Below are 22713 nucleotides of genomic sequence, written 5' to 3' on the forward strand. Positions count from 1 at the left end.
AAGAACATGCTGCCAGCACCCACACACCCTTGCTTCCTGTCCCGATGACTCCCTACTTCCTCACACCGGAAGTAACCACTATCCTAACTTACATGACAATCAGGCTTTTGCTTTCTATTTCAATAGTTTTACTGCCTAAAATGAACCCCTCAACACCACAGTTGAGTTTTGCGTATTTTTGATCTTTATATAAATGGGATATACAGTGAATGTGTGTGTACATATGTGTATGTGTATCTGGCTTCTTTTACTGAACTTTGTGTGAGATTTATTTATGCAAACACCTTTTTTTTTTATCACTTTTTGATATAAACACACTTTTTTCCTGAACCATTCTGAAAGTAAGTTATTTATGGCTAAATAGAACATTATTCAGCAGCACACCCCTCCGAAGAACCTCTTCTGCATACCTGCAACATTATTACCTCCTTGAAATTTAACAGTGGTATAATACTGTCATTCAAATTTTCCTAAATACCCCAAAATATATCTGTTTCGGCTGCAGTCTCGTTTGTTTTCAGGGACCCAATTAGGGCTCATGCATTGCGGTTAGTCCTATTCTATCTCCTTTCCTCTAGAACAGTCCACGATAGCTTCTCCTTCATGACAAGGATACTTTTTGTTAGAATCAAGGCCAGTTGTCTCCCATGATGTCCCACAGTCCACAGTCCGGACTTAATTGTTTCCTTGGGATTAAGATTCCAGTCAATTTTTGCCTGGAACACTGTATCATTTGTGATGCTGTGTTCTCCTCAGGGTATTACACCAGAACACACAGAAGCTCCATGACTGGACCACATTACTATTGCTAGACTGTTATTAGCTCTTAATTTCCTCATCTGTACTTGCAGATAAAATCTATGCTACCAATTCAAATGGCATAGACACTGTGAGGATGACAGAAGTGGTACTCAGAAGTGCCTGGAGGTTTCTGGAAGGAAGGGAAACTGATGGCAAGGTGACATAGAAAGCACTGTGCATTCTGGTACGTGCTTAGCTTCTGTTATTCAAAATGCATTTTGTTGTTGTCGTTTAAAAAGTAATATAATACGTGGGGGCGCCTGGGTGGCTCAGTCGATTAAGTATCCAACTCTGGCTCAGGTCATGATCTCACAGTTTGTGAGCTCGAGCCCCATGTCGGGCTCTGTGCTGACAGCTCAAAGCCTGGAGCCTGCTTCAGATTCTGTGTCTCCCTCTCTCTCTACCCCTCCCTGCTCATGCTCTGTCTCTCTTTCTCTCAAAAATAAATAAACATTAAAAAAAAATTAAGGGGTGCCTTAATTTGGTGGCTCAGTTGGGTAAGCATCTGACTTTGGCTCTGGTCATGATCTCATGGTTTGTAAGTTCCAACTAACAGCTTGGAGTCTGGAGCCTGCTTCAGATTCTGTCTCTCTCTCTCTCTCTGCCCCTCCCCTGCTCACTCTCTGTCTCTCTCTCTCAAATAAATAAACATAAAAAAAAAAAACCTTTAATTAAAAAAAAGTAATATGTGTAACACAGTACAAAATTTGAACAGGGCCCATAAACAAACAAACAAACAAATAAATCTTTCTTCCACTCAAGTCAGGCAAAATCAGCCAATTACTTTTAACACACTTACCAGGTAACTACAAAGGGAAAATACTCCCTAATTTGGATGAAGCAACAAACAGATCAGCTTGACTTTACATGGAAATAGCCAATTCTTTCAAGTAGTTCCTCTTCATTCTACGAACTGTGTAACAACCTTGAAAAAACAAATAGCTACTACCTGCCCCCCCCCCCCCGCCCCTGAAAAAAACAAAATAGAAAGAAGAAAGAAAAATCACACAAGTACACAAAGATGAAACAGCCTGAGCCTGGTCTGTAAATTCCAGACCAGGAAGCGTTTGATTTAACACAACTTAGCTTGTTCCTCTGTGCCTGTGGATGACGACAGTGACTGATAAAGGGCTGTGAGTGCACATCAACTATTCTCAGGGGAATGAGGAGCTGCCGGGGCAGCCCAAAAAACTGCAGGGGGCCGTGACAGCCCCGGGGCAGAGTTTCCCCTAAGGGATACCCTCAGGGCCAGTCCCCCACCACTGCCACCCCCTCCCCCATCTACCCAGTCTGGGATGACTTGTGGGCAGCCCACTCAACTGGAAAAAGGAAAGTGACAAAGGTGGGCAAAAACCCCCACTTCCTCTGTTTCTAGCACAGTATGGCACAGTGGTTGCCATCCTGGCCGCGCATTAAAACCACTGGGAGCTTTTTAAAAAACACTAATGCCACAGGGTGCCTGGATGGTTCAGTCGGTTAAACGACCAACTTTGGCTCAGGTCGTGATCTCACGTTTCATGGGTTCAAGCCCCATATCTATGCTGACAGCAGAGAGCCCACTTTGGGGCCTCTGTCTCCCCCTCTCTCTGCCCCTCCCCCGCTCGTTTTCTCTCTCTCTCTCTCTCTCTCTCTCTCTCTCAAAAATAAACAAAAACAAAACAGGGGTGCCTGGGTGGGCATCCGACTTCGACTCGGGTCATGATCTCACGGTCTGTAAGTTTGAGCCCCGTGTCAGGCTCTGTGCTGACAGCTCGGAGCCTGGAGCCTGCTTCGGATTCTGTGTCTCCCTCTCTCTCTGCCCCTCCCCTGCTCACGCTCTGTCTCCCTCAAAAATAAATGAACATTAAAAAAAAAAAAATTAAAAAAAAAAAATAAAAAACAAAACAAAAAACACTAATGCTAGGCTCCCACTCCAAACCAAATTAATCAGAATGTCTGGGGATAGAGGCTTAGGTGTTGGTATTTGTGTTTAATTCCCTACAGATGCCTGTATGTGCAGTCAGGATTGGGAACTAGGGGGCCAGGGCAGTGGCTCGCAAACAGAGCCTGCCTCAGAATCACCTGGAGGGCTTATGAAACTACGTGGATGGGTCTCAGCCCTAGAGTTTCTCATTCAGTTGGTCTGGGGTGGGGCCTGAAAATTCTCATTCCTAACAAGTCCCCAGGTGATGCTGATGCTGCTGGAACCACACTTTGAGAGCCACTGGTATAGGGCAAATGACAAGGCTTGGGGGTTGGACAAGTCTGGGTCCAAATCTCCATGGTGGTCATCATCTAGAGGAGTCATGACCTTGACTTAATCTCTCTGAGCCTCAGCTTCCTTATCTGCAGTGATCCAATGAGGATTAAGCTAGTGATAAGCAAAATGATAAGCACAGTGCCAGACATATCCAGGAGTTAAACACATGGCAGGGCCCTCCCCTTCCCCTGGGCACACACATCAGAAGAGGCTGCCAGGCTCACAAAGCACCCCTCTGCAGTCAAAGGCCAGGCCTCATGGCGATGCCCGCTGCCCCCGACCACGGGCCTCACCTGCTGTGATGGAATGACTTCAGCTTCGGCTGCAGCAGCACAAACAGCACCACGAGGAGGAGAATGAGTGCCACGGAGCTGGCAGTGGAAGCAACTATGGACAGCGTGGGGACCCCAAGTGATGTGTGGGCATCTTTGTCTACAGAAATAAAATCATCATCAGAAGGGTGCTGTGCCCAGACCCATAACATGTGAGCCCCACAGCTGATCTCGTCAAAGGTCCCTTGCACGGTGCCATGGCCATGGCCATTTTGGAAGTCTAAGTGTGGAGCAGCTTTTACACATAAGGTAAGGGGTCATTTCCCCATCCTGTTCTCGAATCTAAAATTCTCTTCACTTCAGACCTTTGAGGACCACCTCACACCTAACCTCACATGCCCCTAGAGATCTGGCTTTTACTAACCACTTCTGATCCTGTCCTCAGTAGCAGGTTGGTAGGCATCAACCATGTGCATGGACACAGTCTTCCACCATCCTAGGTCCCACCCATGTTTCCCCACATGTGGCAGGAAAACTGGTAAGAACTGGGCTGTGATCCCCTGTTCTAAGACCCTGTAACTTCAGTTGCAAATCTCAGGCTGGTCCCCATCCATCTCTAGGGTGTCATGGTCTAGGAGCCCGAGTGTGAGGCACGAAGACAGCTGTAGGACACATACTTTCCTGCAGACAGTTGGATTTTCCTGTCATGGATGACAGGAGGAGGCAGGAGGGGTCTTCTGTCCAGCTGGACTGTAGCTCTATAACAAACAGTCCATTTCCATTCAAAGAAAAATAATATAAAAGAGACACTCCAGAAGGTGTTAGCAGAACATGGCCAAAGGTCACCAGCACTTGGCTGGGCAAACGAGAGATCCTAAGCATCAAAGAGACTTTACAAAGCAGAACAGATGCCTCGATAAAGCTACCAAGCCCCTTGGTGGCTCAGCTGAAATGCAGTGGGACACGCACCAGCAACCCCAAACGTCTTTTACAAAGACATGAAATCCCAAAGGAAGGGAGGCTGAGGGGCATCAAAGGAGCTACACCGCCCACAGCACAGGTGCTCTGGAGGAAGTGGGCGCCACTTCCCATCAGCTTAAAGGAAGCAGAACCCCAGCAGCCCCCCTTTCTCATCTGCCAGACTGACCCTCATTGAGACGGCAGCTAATCTCCATGGCTGGTTTCCATTCTCCATTCTTACACGTCAGGTACTTGTAATCACCCTTCAACATGTAGCCTTCAGCACACAGGTACTCAATGACGCTGCCCGCGTTCAGGGGGTCTCTGCAGGGCCGGGGGTGGCAGATATAGCCACCATTCTCTGGCTCCGGGGGTAGGGAACACACTGCAAAGACAGAGAGAGAGTGCGTGGGGATACAGCAGTGAGGTTTCCCAGTGGGATCCTGTCCGTGCTGCCGAGGAGGACAGGAAATGCAGGAGGATCTGAGAGCCATTCTCTCAGAAAGGCTGTTGGCCAAACTCTGGAAATTCAGGTTGCCAGTGACAAAAGGAAGCACGCTGGCCGCAGGGAAAGTCTGGCTGCTTGCAACATTTCCCCTCTTGCTCGGTATGTGCCTTGGGAGAACCACACCCATGAGGGAGTGACAGACTCTGACAGTCATGAACTCAGAGACCTAGCACATCATATGGTTTTGATAAAACCTACTGAAACACACAATGAATCAGAGTGAAAGGTGGTAAAACACTGTCAACCTGTGCAAGGGAAACGTTAGCCCTGTTTCTGATAACAATACCAGAAAAGACGCCATGGTGTGATAAAAATGTGCCTTCGTGGCCTGACAGGGGATTTCTGATGGATTTCCTGGCCCTCCCAAGCCCCCATGTACTGCCCTCCTCCTGACTGGAGAAGTCCCCGCCAGCACTGGTCTCCATCCCACAGTAAAGCCCACAGCTTTCGCTCAGGCGAGACTATTTAGCTTTAAAAGCATCTTCACCTTCTATCCCTTTATTCTGACAGCTCCAAGACCTAGTTATCATTACTCCCCTTTGTCAATGAGGACACTGACCCACAGAAGTTAAATGACTTTAGCCAAGCGTAAGGCACTGTAAAGGGCAGACCCGAGAGCAGGGTCGAGTCTTCTGACTCTAAAACCTGTGCTCTTTCCACCAGCAGACACTGCTTCTACCCCAGGAGCTGAGTGGGCCTTTAAGAAGTATGCATGTCCTGGTCACCTCCTTTCATACAGGTCAGTTAGGCAAACGGAGTCCAAGTGTGGTGAGAACCCTGGTGTAGATGAGTTGTAGCAGTAAGTCAGAGGAACAGGAAGGTCTAAACGGTCTGATGAGAAGGGTGACCTCTGATTCCATGGCCTGCACCTCCAATCCTAGACTGACGCTGCAGAGTTAAAAGTCAGGCAATGGACTGTGGGGTGTGCTTAGCCCTAACAGGAGATACACAACAGGGGCACTAAAGGAAATTCTGTTTGGAAGGCTAGGCTGGGGAAGAAGACATGCTGGCAGGATGGCCAGGTACCATGAACTTCAACTTTCCAAAAGCCTTACTAATATAAAAGATAGAAAATTCCAAAGGACATTTGATTTTGCTGACAAATATCCTGCCCCCATCCTGATTATCACAAGAACATCGGTATGAAAATAAGAACTGTTTTTTTTTTTTTTCCACTTCCTCTAACGGACCTGGAGCCTGACTGAACCCTCTCCCACTCACAAGACTGCCCACCGCTCCCTTGCACAGAGATGCCCTTACAGCCTCTTATCAAATACCACTTCCCTTCAACCTAAAGACTGCCAGTAAGCAGGCAGACTGCCAGCCAGGCTGGGGGGTAGGTCATGTCGAAAAAGAGATGATGGCTCCTGCCTTCAAGGTGTGTATTGCTGAGATGAGGAGAAAAGACTCATCTATAAAGATTTATCGGACAATAACGCCAGGGTGGGTGCCACAGGGATGCACAAGAAGAGGTCTGGGCAGCTTCTCTGAAACTAGCAGATGAGCCCAAGTAAGTGCCCCAGTGCCCTCTAGAGACACGCCTTCTCCAGATTCTTCCCACGCCACCCACCTCACCCCAAGTCTTAAACAGGAGGAAGACAGACCCACCACACTCCTGGTGCCTCTTGCAACTTTGGCCAACTAGTTCAAAAAGCTGTCCAGCTGGATTTCCAAAGGAACCTCTGTAAACTGCTTTACTCTTTACATTTTCCCTCTTTTGTTCAGGGCAACAAGGCTGCCACAGATCCCCTGGCTCTCCTAGCACTGTGTCTAATTGGGTCATTTCCTCAGCATAATTAATGCTGAGCACCCCAGGGCAGCTTCCGAAAGCAGGCAGGACCCACTCACAGGTCCAATGTGCTGGGAAAGATGGTCTCAGAGGAAAAGCTGCAGATTCTAAAGCCACTCCTGCTGCTGGTATTCCTGCCGGTAAAGCCCAAATCTAGAGAACCTTTGAGATCACCTAGCATAAGGAAAGTTTAGTGCAAAAAAAAAGTGGCAAGCAATGAGACCATCTTGCAGACGGTCTTGACTGCAACAGGAGGTGTTTGTAACATGTTCAAAGGACAAGGGAAGCTTCTGAGGGGTCTTGAGAAGGGCAGAATTATAAGAAGAACTGAATCTGATCAAAGATGGACAAAGCTGGAGGGAGCCTTAAAGTCTGTCAACAGTACAGCAACCCTAGTACGGTCAAATACATGCACATAGGTTCTTTTACATTATCTGTGAAGGCTAAAGGAACCCAGTCAAATGCATAGGGCTCAGCATTGCAAAGAGGCTGCCCCCGGTCCAGGGAAGTAAGGAGGCTATGGAGGTTAAAAAAAAAAAAAGGGGGGAGGGGGCAAGGTCATGTTAAGACACCAAGAACACAAGAAAAAAATATGGCCTTCTTGCCCAGGCAAACAGCAGAGTGGGAGAGTTGTGGCAAAGAGCAGGTGTTCGGGGCGCCAGGGTGGCTCAGTTGGTTAAGCGTCTGACTTCAGTTTGGGTCGTGATCTCGTGGTTTGTGGGTTCGAGCCCCGCATCAGGCTCTGTGCTGACAGCTCAGAACATGGAGCCTGCTTCAGATTCTGTGTCTCCCTCTCTCTCTGCCCCTCCCCTGCTCGTGCTCTCTCTCTCAAAAATAAATAAACATAAAAAACTTTTTAAAAAAATCTTATAAAAGAGGTGTTCAAAAGGACCCTCTCAGTGATGCCTGGGTTAACAAGAAATGGAAGAACATCAGGAAGAGCAAATAATCATCTAGAGGCTTCTGGAAGCCACCATCCTGGGCAAGAGGCTACCTTAATCTTAATCTCAGCCTCTCTCTCTGACAACCCAAGGTTCTCAGAGGGAGTTTTAAGCTCGGTTCTAAACTGCAAGAAGACAATGAACTCATCTGATTTGGTCAAGCCGCGTAATTGTAAAAAGAGAGGGAGAAAGCCAGAAGATAGAAATTTTACAGGAAAAAAATCAATTAGTTCTCCTTAGCTTCCTTCTCTGCTTTCCATTATCTCCTACAACCATTTAGGCCTCCAGTAAGCACAGGAAGCAGCAAAGTAGTTCTTCAGGGGCCTCAGAGAAAGACGATTCAGCCAGCTGGGGAGGATGCAGACGGAGAAGATGCAAAATAAGCTGGCTGATCCTTCCACCTCCAAGTCACTGCAGCCTACAACCCTCAGTAGAAAATAAGAACCCTTGATTAGCCCTTCTAAATGGGCTTTGCTTTTGTGTCCTGAGGACCAGCCTTTTAGAAGGAGGAGGCAATAAACAAAACCAACTTTGTAAGATTCCATAACAAGCAAATCAAAATGAGCTCCAGGAGAGGGCCCCGGATCAAACTGCTCAGTGTAACACACTTGAACAAGCACTTGAGCCCCTTCAAAATGAGGTATGAGGAGTAGGGAGTGTGAAGGTCAGTGTGAGGAAGGCAAATAGACATTTAAATACCTGGTGCATTTAGAAAAAGACTCAACAAAAGAGATTTCTGGCTGACGTCAGTTATCAAGAAAACACCATACTCTAAAACACTGACTGAGGGCTTAAGAAACTGGTCAGTGTTCATGCACAAGTTTGAAATAATGTAGTTTTAGACTAAAATCAGAGCAGTAGCATTTAGAACATAACATTAAGCACAGAGAAGTAGGTGCTTAATCAAAGCATCCAAAGAAAGGATGGCTGGAGAAAAGCTTTCCTGGGAATTAAGGGGAGAAGAAAAAGGCTTCCCCAAACCCAGCACACCCACACAGCAGTCGTAATAATCAGGGACACCACGGAGGCAGAATTGTAAATGTCTCTGGTTGTAACTCAGAGCCCCCATCTCTCCACAGGCTGCTCTAGGAGGCCATAAATGTAAATGTGACAAGACTGTGCCCTCAGAAAGCTTAGAGAGGACAGACTCACACACGGCCAACTCTAATGCAAAGCAAAGAAGGAAGTGTTAAAAGGTGAACTCTTCTATTAGCCTGGGCCGTCCTTGTCAGAGACCATCTAATTCAGGTAAGGAGCACTGCTGGCAACCAGAGGAAGGTAAGAACCAGTGGCAAAGAAGAGAAATAGGATCAGAAAAAATAAGGATGGGAGGAAGGAATGGATGGATATCACACATCCAGGGCAGCACTGTCCAACAGAAATATAATGCAGCCACATAAGTAATTTTATATATTTTTTTAATGTTTGTTTTTGAGAGAGACAGAGTGTGAGCAGGGGAGGGTCAGAGTTTGAGAGAGAGCATGAGCGGGGGAGGGGCAGAGAGAGAGGGAGACACAGAATCTGAAGCAGGTTCCAGGCTCTGAGCTGTCAGCACAGAGCCTGATGCAGGGCTCGAATCCACGAACTGCGAGATCGTGACCTAAGCTGAAGTCAGATACTTAACCGAGCCACCCAGGCACCCCAACATGGGTAATTTAAAATTTTCTAGTAGCCATGGTGAAAAAGTAAAAGGAACACATGAAATTAATCTTAATAATCTGCTTTATTTAACCTAATTTATATAAAATATAAATTTTTCTATTTTAAAGAGATATCTAATTTTTTTTTCCATAGTAAGTCAGCACATCTCAACTCAAACTAACCACACTTCAGGTTCTCAGTAGCCACATGGGGCTTGGATTCACTGTACTGGACAGCACAGATCCAGGAGAAGAGTCCTTGTCTGAGAGTCAGAGGGGGAGTCTGGCGATCTGAAAGCACTGGAAAGGTTCAAAGCACGCCACAGGGGCCTAGCCAGTCGTTCTACTTTTTTTTTAATGTTTGTTTATTTTTGAGAATGAGCAGGGGAGGGGCAGACAGAGAGGGAAACACAGAATCTCAAGCAGGCTCCAAGCTCTGAGCCTGTTAGCACGGAGCCCAACACGTGGCTCGAACTCATAAACTGTGAGATCATGACCTGGGCTGAAGTTGGAAGCTCAACCAACTGAGCCACCCAGGCGCCTCCCTGGAAGGTTGTTTTAAAAGGTACTGTTTATGTGATTGCTCTCAAAATCCCTTCTTGATATGTGAAGGTCCAATTTCTACTTGTAGCCCTCAACGGTTTATTATAAGCGGAGCCAGATAAAAAAGCAAGGTAAAAACAGACAAAAAGGGTATTCAAATGTGCAGTTTGGGGTTTTTGTTTTTTTGGACATAAAACAAGGAAAGTAATAATTACTGCAAATAGATTATTACATGTGCCAGGCACTCTTGTGAGTTCTCTCTTTACATGAAGCAGGGACTGTATTTTCTCCTAAGAACAATGAGGCTCAGCTGAGTTGAGTAATTTGCCCCAAAACACACATTTGTAAATAATGATGCTGGATTCAACAGGCACTCTACTCTAGTTCTTAGGCTGCAGGCTTGACCACTAAGCTGACCTGGGCCTGCAGGGGAGGGCAGGACACCAGGTTCCATTCTGTGGCTCATACCCTGATAAACTAGGCCTGGAGCTTCTGGAACACCTAGCTACTCTATATGTGAAAGGAAAAGTCATACTATAGTGTGAAAAGGCTCAAAGAGAAGGTGATTCTCCTCATGAAAACCTCCCAAGAATGTTGGGACTGGGCATTCCAGACAAATGCAAAGAGGCAGGGGTGCAGGGTAATAATCACATCTGACTATAGTGAAAAGTTTTTTTTTTCTGAAGCCTCCTTTAAAAATCTCAGTACTAACAGCTCATATTTATTAACCATCTACTATAAATGCCAAGTGCCATTCCAAGCACTTTACATGTGTAACTCATTTAAGCTTCACGAAGACCTTGTAAGAAACATATTATTACAGTATTATACAGATGGGCAAATTGAGTGAGTGTGAGAGAAGTTCAGAAACTTGCTCAAGGCCACCTAGCAGGAAAGGGGCAGAGTCACGTGTGAACTCGAAAGGCTGACTTCCCTCTCCATGGCACTGGGCAGAAACAGAGGGTGTGCGGGCACAGGTTCTCCTCCCACATCCACATCCTGAAAATTGAGGCCAGTGACAAAGGGTACTGCCTGTGGGCAGTGGCCTCTCCGAGCCTCAGTTCCGGTACATGATGGTACTGAACCAGATGACCTCTGAGGTCTCTTCTGACATTTGCAAATTTGTTTTGAGTTGGGTGAGTTGCTGGCCTCACCCACTTACTCAAGGTTCCTTCATCAAAGTCCTACATGTAGCCATGGAGGCTTTAAATTGAGCACAAGGCGTGAGAGGCTTGAGGAAAGCATCCTGTCTGCACAGAAGCTCCTGCATCCATCTGGGCAGATTCCTGCCTTGGGTGTGTAGTGGGAACAGGGAAACAGGCAGGAGGAGTTCACTTACTCAAGAGATACCCAAGGGCTGCTTCTGTCCATGGATTTCCCTGGCTTTCCGCCTTCCTGACCCCCCACTCAAATAGTCAGAAGTCTAAAACAGGCGGCAGCGAGAGGGGAGAGACAATTTCTCATGCCATTTGCAACCTTCCTCTCCTCTAAGACAAACCTTCCCAGCAGTCAGACAGGAAGCCATTGTCCAGCCAGGATCCCTTTTCTCATGAGAACTTCCCACGCACTGGGGGAGGGCCAGACTGCCACAGCTCAGGCCTTTCCCAGGGTGTGGCCCTGGGGCTGGGGTGTTGGAGGAAAGGGGGAACCCGCCCATGGCTTAGGCTGCCCCCACTGCTCCTCCCAGGCCCCCCCTTCCTCCCCTACCGTATCCCCCACCCCCACTGCACCCTCCCACCCCAACCCCACAGAGACCTAGGGGAAGCCCTGCTCCGGAAGACTAGTAACTCACAAATGGGTCTGGCTTCAGAGCCTGTCAGTCTTATCTTGGGTCGGGGTCCCTCACTCTCTCCCTCCGCCTCACAGGAAAGGGGAAATGCCAGCCAGCGGCTTCAGAGCCAATGAGGGGGGATGTTTTCTTCACTGCAGCCCACTGCAGGTTACTCCCGTAACCTGGAAGCAGCCAGCAAACCCACAGTCATTTCGAAAGAAGTGCTGTTTCTCTCCTCTAAACCCTGACCTGAAAGCACATGGCTCAGCTGGAATGCCACCCATCACTCAAGATTCAGTTCGAAGGTCACCCACTCTAGAAAACCATTCCAAAGGGCACTGCCAGGGAGAACAAAGCAGCACAGGGTAGCACTATCAACATGGGCCTAGAGCGAGAGCACGGAGTCACGCTGCCGACGGCTACCCACCGTGTAGGGCGTGGGCACATCTGCCCATTCCTTAGTTTCCTTGCTTGTAAAATAGGGATACTAAAGTACAGGTGTCTACCTCACAGGGTGGCTGAGCAGATTAATCACAATTACACAGGTGAAGCGCCTGGTACTGGGTCTGTCACACACTCAGTGTTCAATAAACAGTAGCTTTATTATTCCTCTTCTGTGTTCCCATAATATCTTCATTCTTCTCTATAAACTACCACCACATCGTTGTCTCTGCAACAATTACTTTCTCACAGGTCAGTCCTTCCCCAACCTCTCCACTATCCCCACCTACCCACTCACCCACCCAAGCTGTAGGGCAAGCATTTGTTGCGCTCATTTTTGTATCCCCAGATCTTGGCATAGAATCTGGCAGTTCGTAGATGCTTAGTAGAAAACTGCTTTGACTTGCAAAATTCTGCCCACATTTCAAGGCACTGTCATGTTTTTAATTGCAAAGGGCCATGTGGTTTCTGATTCGACATGAGGCAAGAACAGACAACAGCAAAGAGGAGCCCTCTGCATGGTGCCTCTCATGTTCTCTAAATCTGGTGTATGCCATGAAAATATACTCTCAGCCTGACAGGACCAGGGCCATGACAGGTCAGAGCATGGTCCTGGAGGTCAGCCAGATGAATCTACGTTTGACCCAGGGGCCCCATCTGCAACCCTGTCAAATGCCTAAACTGTTTCGAGCCTTAGTCCCTGAGAGGCATATGCACCTCCAAGTAGTGTTTTAGAGGCATGATAGAACTGCTCACCTACAAGATGCCTGCACGATGACTGGCACATGTGAGGTACACGCCTTCTCACATAGCTAACCAGACCCTTACCTCCGATTTTCAGAATGGGGTAGGGCAAAGCTTTAGCAAAGATAAGAAGGTTGTTTCAGGACCGTCTGGCCATTTGGAGAGAGCACAGGCAGAGAACAGAGCAGGACAAGCACTTTGGGGGGTCTTTGCTCTCCCCTTGCTGCAGCTCAGCAACACCAGCCCCTTTCCCCATGGGCTGCTCTTGACCGACAAATGGCCTCCATATGGCCTGTTACCCTTTTACCTCCTCCTGTTCTCGCAGCTCAAGGACACAGGGGAATAGGCTGCCAACTGTGGCTGCACACCGCGCCCCCCCTCCCCCAATTCCTGTCATGGCTGCTAAAAAAGAGGGCAGCCTGGAGGACCACTGGCCTTCATCCTACTCCCTCCAGGCCTGGGCCACTTGGTGTCTGAACTGCCTCACCCAGTGCGGTGACCTACAGAGCACAGCCCACAGGAGAGTGGGATGACAGCAGAGCTAGGAGCCAATCCACTCCATGTGCAGGAACAAATGTGACTATGCACTCCTTGAGAGTGGCAGTGAAAGAGTTAAGGGAAAGTGGATGATGTTTATTTTTCTTTTTTTTCAGCAACCACTACTTCCTGGTCTCACCTCCTTCATCCTATGACCTAACTAAACTGCACATATGTTTGCCCTCCCCCCCTCAGAATTCCCCACCTCCAAGAAGGATGCATGCTAGTCCTCTGCAGGAAGGCCCCAGTCTGCGGCCTAAGGCACTGTCCAACTCCAGAAGGGAAACCGATAAGCAGGCAGTAATTAGCAGTCTGGCTTGGACTCGGGCACAAAGATCCAAGTTGTGGTTTCATTTCAGACTCTACTGGTAACTCCTAATGCCAAGGCCAGTGCCAGGCACACACAGTAGGCCTCCAAGAAACGCAAATTTAAATTTAAAACAAATTTAATGATTTCTGTTGTTCAACAGGGTAGAAGAGAGGAAGAGAATTAACATGTATCACTAGGCACCACCGTGGGCACTTTAAAGCTGCCATCCTATTTAATTTTCTCACTCTACCAGGAAGGTGGTAAAATACTCGGTTTGCTCAGATGAAGAAACTGAAGCTTTGAAAATTGAGTAACGGGTCTGGGGTTACATGGCTACTAAGCATTAGGAGTCTGGATTCCAAACTCTGGTTTGTCCTTCCCCTCTTACAAAGCTCCTTGATTACCGAGGCCTGCTGAAAAACATTTACCCCAAGCCCTACAAAAGTATAACATGGGGGTGGGATACATCTGACAAAAGTTGCAGCGATTCCTGTCTGGAGAAGAGTGTGGACTGGTGAGTTTACTGGTGCCCAGAGGACTCAGCTCATATCTCAAGTGAGCCCACGTTTTCCCAGAGCAGCGGGGGGGGGGGGGGGGACAGACAGTTTCCTTCACTAATCTCTGAGTGCTAAGAGTAGTCAGAGGCATTTTCAGCTAAGACTGAAAATCTTCCTGGAGGAACATGTGAAAGGAAGGTTGTCACTAAATGCAGAATGGGGATGTGACCTAGAATTAGGCAGTGGGCTGACTTTCTGCCAGCTCCCAGAACACACAGGGTCACTGGGGTATCTTTGCCCAAGCCCCACATAATCAGCCTCTGCCATGTGCCACCCAACAGCTGTCAGGCAGCGTCCTTCTCCCAGGTGCTTGACGGGACGCTGCTACCCACAGAGGCACTATCCAACTGCAATACCGAAAGGAAATAGTTGGTGTCAACTTCTAGCTATGGATGGTGGCAGAGAGCAGCTGAGGTGATGGCCTAAACCCACCAAAACACCACAGTTCCTTGAAAAACACTCACCAGTAATTGAGGGGTAAAGATCTAAATGGTCTTTCTGAAGAAAGATGTGACTGGGTCTCCTTGTGACACACAAGGTGTAACTAACAGATTGTGAGTCTGAGGTGTGAAAATTAATTAAGAAAAGCCTCACTAAAGTACACTCAGGAGGCTAGAAGGGGCAGATGGAAGGGAGAGCCCTACCACTCCACGTCCGTTATAGGAGGAACGGTCAATCACAGACCCCTAACAGAACATCTCAGTGGAAAGAATCCTCAATGGCAGGCCCCAAAAGATGAACACTGCATCTCCTACAAGAAACTGATTACCCCTGTAACTCAGCCAATGAGAAATCATCATCACTCGGAACTTTTGCTTTTCTCCAATGTACTTTCATTCAAAACAACCACTCCCAGAGGTGCTTGGGTGGCTCAGTCAGTTAAGCAGGGACTTCAGCTCAGGTCCTGATCTCTCAGTTTGGTTTGTGAGTTCAAGCCCTGCATCAGGCTCTGTGCTCACAGAGCCTGGAGGCTGCTTTGGATCCTGTGTCTCCCTCTCTTTCTGCCCCTCCCCCACTCATGTTCTGTCTCTCTCTCTCTCTCTCATAAACAAAATAAACATTAAAAAAACTAAAAAAAAAAAAAAGCCCTCCCAACTTCCTCCTTCTTCTCCATAAAAATAAAAGTTCCTCTCCTTTGTTAGGCTTGTCTGCGGTTTTACCATAGTTTGCATGTCCCAAAATGCAATTCTGTTATTACTGAGTAAACCCATTTTTACTGGTAAAATAACTGACTTTTATTTTTAAGGTTAGCAAAGACATGCCATGAGGTGAGCCCTGTACATTCTGTGGGGGCTCAAGTCAGGCCTGACCCTACCATGACACAGGGATAGGAGATATAAAAGGAAAAAGAAAGGAGTTTGGTTTTTTTTAGGGGAATGAGGCTCTTACAACCTCTGAACCAACAGTTATAAGGAACATGGTGACAAGTGGGCATAGGTAGAAGGGAGTCCACAGTTACAAAGTCCACTGATCTGATATTCTTCCTCCTCTGTCTTGTGGGGGATGGGACTCTCTTGAAACAATCTTAGACCACTCTCTCACATGGCCACCACAGGAAAAGCAGTTGTCAAGCCTTCTCGATTTCCTTTGTACCTCCTAGAAAGGGAATTTATCACCCTGTGCTACCATCAGCTGATCAAGGATAATGAGGAGTCAAACTCGCCAAAGAGTTTTTTTGGTTCTTCCCCACTTTTCAACATTTGGGTCTTCTTTTTTTTTTTTTTTTTTTATTTATTTTTGGGACAGAGAGAGACAGAGCATGAACGGGGGAGGGACAGAGAGAGAGGGAGACACAGAATCGGAAACAGGCTCCAGGCTCTGAGCCATCAGCCCAGAGCCTGACGCGGGGCTCGAACTCACGGAGCGCGAGATCGTGACCTGGCTGAAGTCGGACGCTTAACCGACTGCGCCACCCAGGCGCCCCACATTTGGGTCTTTCTAAAGTTCTGGACCAGATGGAGCCACAGAGGTCAATCAAGAGGTTGTCTGTGACAGGGCACTTCCTTCCTCCTCCCAGGCAGAGGAGGTGAATCCCTCCCACTTGCTTTTCTCTGAGAAGGCCAAACTTAAACCTCTTTTAAGAAACTTTAAAAACAACAGGAATTCAGGGCCCTTAGGTGGCTCAGTCAGTTGAGCGTCCGACTTTGGCTCAGGTCATGATCTCGCGGTTTGTGGGTTTGAGCCCCGTGCCGGGCTCTATGCTGACAGCTCAGAGCCTGGAGCCTGCTTCAGATTCTGTGTCTCCTTCTCTCTCTCTCTGTCCTACTCCAGCTTGTGCTCTCTTTCTCAAAAAAAAAAAAAAAAAAAATGAATAAGCGTAAAAAAAAATTAAAAACAAGAATCCACTAAAACCCAACTGTGAGGTCTAAAGCAGGGCACATGGCCCTCAAGGTGATTTTCCACAAGACTGGGACTTGCCTCCCCTCTGATTTAGCCTGTATATTTGCCAGTCTGGCTTTAGCACAGTGCTGAGACTCCTTGATCGTTAAACAGACCAACCTCACAACGGATTAGGGCAGTCTGGGCCCAGACCAGGTCAGAGTCAGGGGTAGAGTCTCAACTGTGCTTTTATTAATGATGTTGAGGCCTGTGCTCCTGTCGCTTCCCCTGCTTCTCCTGGTCTTTGGACCTGTGACCCTGCCAAGCCACTTTCTGACTGACCAGCCCAAGATTCCTGGTCAGAAGATACTGCCTGTTGCAGCCTCACCCATTCTATGTGTAGATAACTATGTCCAGATGTCACACAGGTGAACAGAAAATACCCTTTAACTTTTTGTCTTCCAAAAAACAGGTTTAATAACTTTCACCCAGAAGAGAGTGAAAAACATTTGTGTTATTTTTAAAAAAATTCTTTAATGTTTATTTTTGAGAGAGAGAGAGAGAGAGAGAGAGGCAGACTGCAAGTGGGGGAGGGGAGACAGAGACGGGGAGAGACAGAATCGGAAGCAGACTCCAGGCTCTGAACTGTCAGCACAGAGCCCAATGTGGAGCACGAACCCACGAACTGTGAGATCATTCATGACCTGAGCCGAAGTTGGTTGCTTAACCGACTGAGCCACCCAGGCGCTCCTGTGTTGATTCTTAATCTCCCTGGGTTTCACTTTCCTGGTAGGAATTACTTCATTAATTTAACAAATAACTATTAAACACCTACTTGCCAATTGGTGCTAGAAATTTAAGAATAAATAGTACGTGGTTCTGTCCTGGAAGAGACTTCAGACTCTTTGGAGTTATAGAGGAGCCCCAACCAGGTTATAATAATAGTAATATTTACTGTCTATCTCCTAGAGTTCATTTAAGGATTATGTATATCCATTTACTCTTTCAAGTTTTTACTAAGTTCTAAAAGCACTGTGGCAGGCAATGGGAGAAGCTGAAAAAGACACAGTCCCTACTCTCCTCTCTGGGAGCTTACTGCCTAGTAAGTAACCATAAAGGACACACATTAGAAATCAACATGGCCTACAACAGGAAGTTCTGAAGAAGGACTAATCCAATGAAGAAGAGATCAGAAAAGATGGAAGAAATGGTATTAGAACTCTGACATTTTGGGGAAGCAGGACTGTGACCGTGGGATAAAGGAGAATGGGAAGAATATTCAAGGGGGAGATGAGGGCATCAGTAAAGGCAGAGAAGTGAGACGAGGTGGTGTGTGCATGGAAAGCAGCAAAGGATTTCGTGTTTAACAGGAGATAGATGGAAATTTAAAAAACCAGAGCTGAGGAATGAAAAATATTGGGTTCCTCTTTAATAAAATGAGATTTTAAGAACTCTTCCAGTTCTAAAATGCAGTCATGTTGCTAATAATAAAACAAAAGTCTGCTCTCTAGAACTAATCCAGCGGAAGAAGGCAGTCATATAAATGTGCCTGCCTATTCTGGAAACTATTTTTCAACAGAGCAGGGTATGCTGGTGTGGGACAGGGGAAGGACAGAAAGGAAAACCATGTGAGTTTTCCAGTGCAGATTCATCATGCTTCTTAAACTTGCCTAGGTGAGGGGGGCTGGGAAAGAACTGAAGGGATTGGAGCAGAAAAAAGGAACACAAAGATGTCCTGTGGTCAATTTCTTTCCCAGGGTTCACTCACATGGCAGCAGATGGCCTATCCCTGGAGGACTGGATCTCAGAAAGCAGCTGCTCCCAGGTCCTGGTTCTAACAGCTGGGGTTACGGGACCTCTTTGCACAAGCTGCATGCTAGAAATCAATGGGTTCCATTGTGCCTGCATGCATGAGCTCTCATGTTCAGGCTAATGCCCTACGCCTGCCTGGAACAGAGGACTGGGAAAACTAACACAACACATTTTGGAAGACAGCACTTGCAAATTAACTGAAAGATATATTATTATAAAGTTCAATTTTATTTAAATTACCTTGACTTTGCTAGGAAACTATTGAGATGTTAATTATTTGACAGATAAAGGACTTGCCCATAAAAGGGCCAGTGGGTCAATGAGGGGGCAGAGGGGTAGATCATAATCAGAGGAAAATCACAAACTGCCTCTGATCCCTCTCTTCTTCCTGCCCAATGCATGGAGGAATCTGGCTCCACCATACCAACCAAAAAGCAGGCAGGATGTTTCACGTATGAAAAAAGGGGATAAAAATCCATAAAACCATGTGTGTGTACACAGAGGAGTATAAGTGTACGATTACATAATTAGGCACATTAAAGTATTTATACTGCTGAGACTAAAAGCCCCTACTCAAAGGCATTCCACCAAAGTTGAAAGGGGAAGAAGAAAATAGAAAATAAAGCATCTAATTGCAATCTTCCACAAAGCCAGACATCCCCAGCTGGTGCCACAGCTGAATTCTCTTAATTAACATGTTGTAATGGCAAGTATGAAAGACACTGTATGCTTATCAACTCCATGCCGTGGCCAGCCAGCCACGGGAGAAGCCCGCAACACTGCTATAATTAAAAAGATTTTTCTCTTTCTATTATGGTACTCTGGGGTGGGATGCTGGTTATTTTTTCTTAAAAACTTAGTTGCTTCAAGCACACACATACAATTCTACACGCACAAAGACAGAGGCTGAGACTGGAGAATATGAAAAAGTCCCCAGCCTAGGAGCTAGCTGGTTTACTTTTGGTGGTGGTTTTCCTGTAACCTCCTGGAACTTGGGGCTTTACCAGTTAGAGAAGGCTAGCAGTGTTTCAGCAGCTCAGCCTTTTAAAATAGAAGCCTACCTGACAGCTTAAAATCATAATGTATCTAAGTGGAAAAGGGATGGTAGAAATGAGCATATAAACGAGGTACAACGCAGGGGGTAAAGGCATTCATAGATCAGAGAGTAGGTCAACACAGTTTGGATTCCGAAGGACAGACTCTCACAGTTCTGGAAGGGCCGTGTGCACTTACAAAGAGGGTTTTATTTTTGCACGACTCTTACTTATACCAGAAGCTGGTTACAGGTAGTCCCCCATTTCCCTGAAAAGGCCCTCCAAAATCAAATAACAGGTGTACACGTATTATAAGAAAGTCATGCTCTCAGAGCCAAACAACGTCATAAAATGCCTAGTTATACTCTGTCTTTTAGATACAACCTCAGACAATATAATTTGGCAATTTTATACATTATTCTTTAACTCTGGTTCTTCCTCTTCACAACTGAGCAGGGCTGTTGACTTACAATCAGCAAGTGTTCAACTGACACTAATGATTCGCCACTTCCAGCACGCTCACTGAATTTCAGAATCGTTTCCTCAATTTTATCAACTTTAGAAGAACCACCCTTCTTTGATCTACCATTAGCAATGTTTTTTTTTCCATTTCCAACTCATCCTTACAAAATAAAGTTCCAAAAATCCAAGGTGCTGCTCCACACACACGGCGGCACAGACGGAGCACTGGCAGGCAGCCGCGGCTCACGGCCGCTCGAGAGTTCTTCCCCAACTGCAGTACAAAAGTCCAAATTCATCACAGAGAGGCAACTGAGGCGTCCATTTACGACACACCAGGGTACAGGTTGTTCTGAAGACACATGTTTAAAAGCTGGCTCCTCAACAGAACTTCAGAACCACCTCACAAGGTATCAGATTTGGACTCCTTGCCTCCTCACTCCCCTGGCCCCAGATCATTTTGGTGAACTCCAAGAAAGTAAATTCTTAGGTAGGCCCAGATACAAATGAGGAATGTGTCTAGGATCAAGGATCTTTGGCGCCTGGCAACAAACACACACCTGCATTTTACAAAGAAGCCAGGACTGCAGCCAGGGCTCAGAGGCTTGCGCAGCACCAAGGGAAGTCAAGCTCGTCAGCACCTGCCACGAGCCTGTTACTCAGGATGACAGCTCATTCTGGGTTTCCCCAGCCTCTCTGCCTTGTTGATAGAAATGGCTTGTCGCACGTGCAATCAGGGATGCTCAGTCAGAATCCTGGCAGATGCCTCCCGCCAGACCCTGTAGTGGAATAAGTTAGTAGAACAATGGTTCCTTCCCCAACAGGGAGCAACCTGGCCTACGGGAAATGGAATCAGTGTGCTTCACAATCTCCATGCCGGTGGGTAACATCCTCTGGGGTTGGCCCATTTGTACTTGCAGCCCTTCTGCAAAATCAAATGAAACCATATACCCCAAAACTACACAGAAGTTGCAGGGCAACTGATTTTGAACTCTGGGCCTGCTGCCTTCTCCTCCTCTCCGTCCCCCTCAATCCTCTCATCTAGCCTCATCTCTCAGAGGGACAGAGAAAAACAAATATAAAGACAACTAGGCCCTTTGCAAATGTGGGGCTGGGCCACTCAAAGTCAAGCCCTGTTTTAGGGGAGCACCCTCTTACTCAACTCTAATGAAGAGATTACTCAGAATGGTTTTAGCAGTTTATCTTCCAGCAATCCTGAGCAGAGTATCTGGGGCGTCGCAGTTTTAGAGAACAGGAAGAAATCGCTGGTCTTTAAGGCAGTAATGTGAGGTGACAGCTGAAGACTCAAGGCTCCAGCTAAGTGTTCTCCCAGCACCTCTCCTGTACCAGGGGCCCAAACCCACTGGTGGAGAGAACCAAGGCTGGCAGTGGAGCCTCTCTAGCAACAAGCTGGGGTGATCCCCAAAGAGGAACCACTTGCTTCCCAGGGCTGCAAACACAATGTCTATGCTGGCCACGCTGTGGGTCTGTGCCAGGGAGCTTGGGGTGGGTTGGCTGGGAGTGTCGGGCCCAGCCCAGGCACAGCAGCTGGTATTGGAACTGTCATTCATTTTCTGACTTAAGAGAACTGGGCAGTACCTCCCTTGGCAACCATTTACTTGTCCCTCCTCCTGGAAATTAACAGATCTTATGATAAGCATACCACTGCTACAATCTCGCAACAAAAATTTATTTTCCCCCGCTTTCCATTTTTCTCTAAGAGCAACTACTAGATAGATTAAGGACCACTTTTTGGTCCTCTTTGATTTTAACTTAAAATTCAAAGTTACCCAAATTCCTTATTTAAAATTGTTAAGGGGGTGCATGGCACAGAGGACAGTAATAGTACTCAGCACTGGCCAGGGTTTTGAAAACAGCACTTTTCTACTGCTGATTAGGCATGAGGTGACTGGTGTCGACTGAACCTGAGCAATAATCCCGGGCCCACCAGGGGACATCACTTCTACACTGAGCTTTACTCAGGGTGGCACCCAACAGGTGGTCTTACTTACTCAGTCAGCAACAACCTGATGGCCTGAGTTGCTGTGCCCTGCTGGGGGAGGTGCAGAGGGCCACGGGCACAGGACCTGTGGGACTGTGTTCATGAAAGATAGAAGCTTTCTACCAGGCCATTCCTCCCTCCCAAAACCTAACAGCATGACTTTGTTCCAAGAACTATGGATGGGGTTGGGAATCCCTCCTACTGCCCACCTGGAGGCATACTCCAATTTACCCCATAGCAGGCTAATCTTCCAAAAAACTGCATTTTTCCAATGATGCTCTCTTCTTAGAATCTTCCAAAGTCAAAAGCCTGCCAATTTCTTTCTACAAGTATAAATGTTTCTGCTGGACATGCAAGGCTTTCTGCAATCTGACTTGTCCCATTTCTCCAATACCAAGTCCCATTAGGGCACCGGCAATGGCCTTACTCACCCACAGCTGTAGCCTCAGATCAGCCCTCTGGCTCTTCTCAACTTCTTCCCCTCTCTTCACTCTCCTCCACTTTTCCCTCCATCAGCTCAAACCAACCCGATGTGCAAGACCTGATCTTAGTGCTCTCTTCTACAGGAATTGCCTTCCTCTGGGCTAAAGCGCTCATGGCTATCCAATGTAGGACACAGTTAACACACTATTTTGTTCAGTTGCTACATGTGAGTCGGTACTGCCCCTCCAAGTTATCACGAACATCTCAAAAGGGCAGAGTATCTGCCTTCACCAGCCTGGACACATTTAAGGCACCGTACAAACGCCTGATGGAGCCTGTGGCTGGAACGGCTGAGACCTCTTACAACATGGACTGATTAAATGCTTTAAAAGACCCCAGCTCTTGCTTCCCTGGGAGTCTCTCCTGCCCGCATCCCACTCCTGGACCGAGTCCTGGTAAACTCTGAGACTTCTGCCTGCAACCAGCCAGTATTCTGGCTTGCATCAAAGCTTCGAACAAAGGATTTCACAACACCCCCCTCCCCCTTCAGGCTCCAAAGCTCTTCAAGGGCACCCTGTTTAAACAAGAGGTGCGGTATATTTTTGGGAAAC

General features: G+C 47.1%; 1 protein-coding gene across 3 annotated transcripts in view; it reads right to left on the reverse strand.

Annotated features, from left to right (window-relative positions):
* Positions 1-22713, reverse strand: part of SUSD6 (sushi domain containing 6) — a 98947-nt gene that overhangs the window by 8343 nt on the left and 67891 nt on the right. For all 3 annotated transcript variants that reach the window (XM_047079435.1, XM_047079432.1, XM_047079433.1), the window contains 2 exons: positions 4460-4657; positions 3334-3472 (listed from right to left, as the gene is read on the reverse strand). In XM_047079435.1, the coding sequence (XP_046935391.1) occupies positions 3334-3472; positions 4460-4657 (337 nt within the window). The remainder of the gene's footprint in view (positions 1-3333; positions 3473-4459; positions 4658-22713) is intronic.

This window comes from Lynx rufus, unplaced genomic scaffold, assembly GCF_022079265.1.
Source record: "Lynx rufus isolate CCGP_SWC_20201006 ecotype Redwood Valley unplaced genomic scaffold, mLynRuf1.p SCAF_17, whole genome shotgun sequence".
In the NCBI taxonomy this organism is placed as follows: domain Eukaryota; kingdom Metazoa; phylum Chordata; class Mammalia; order Carnivora; family Felidae; genus Lynx; species Lynx rufus.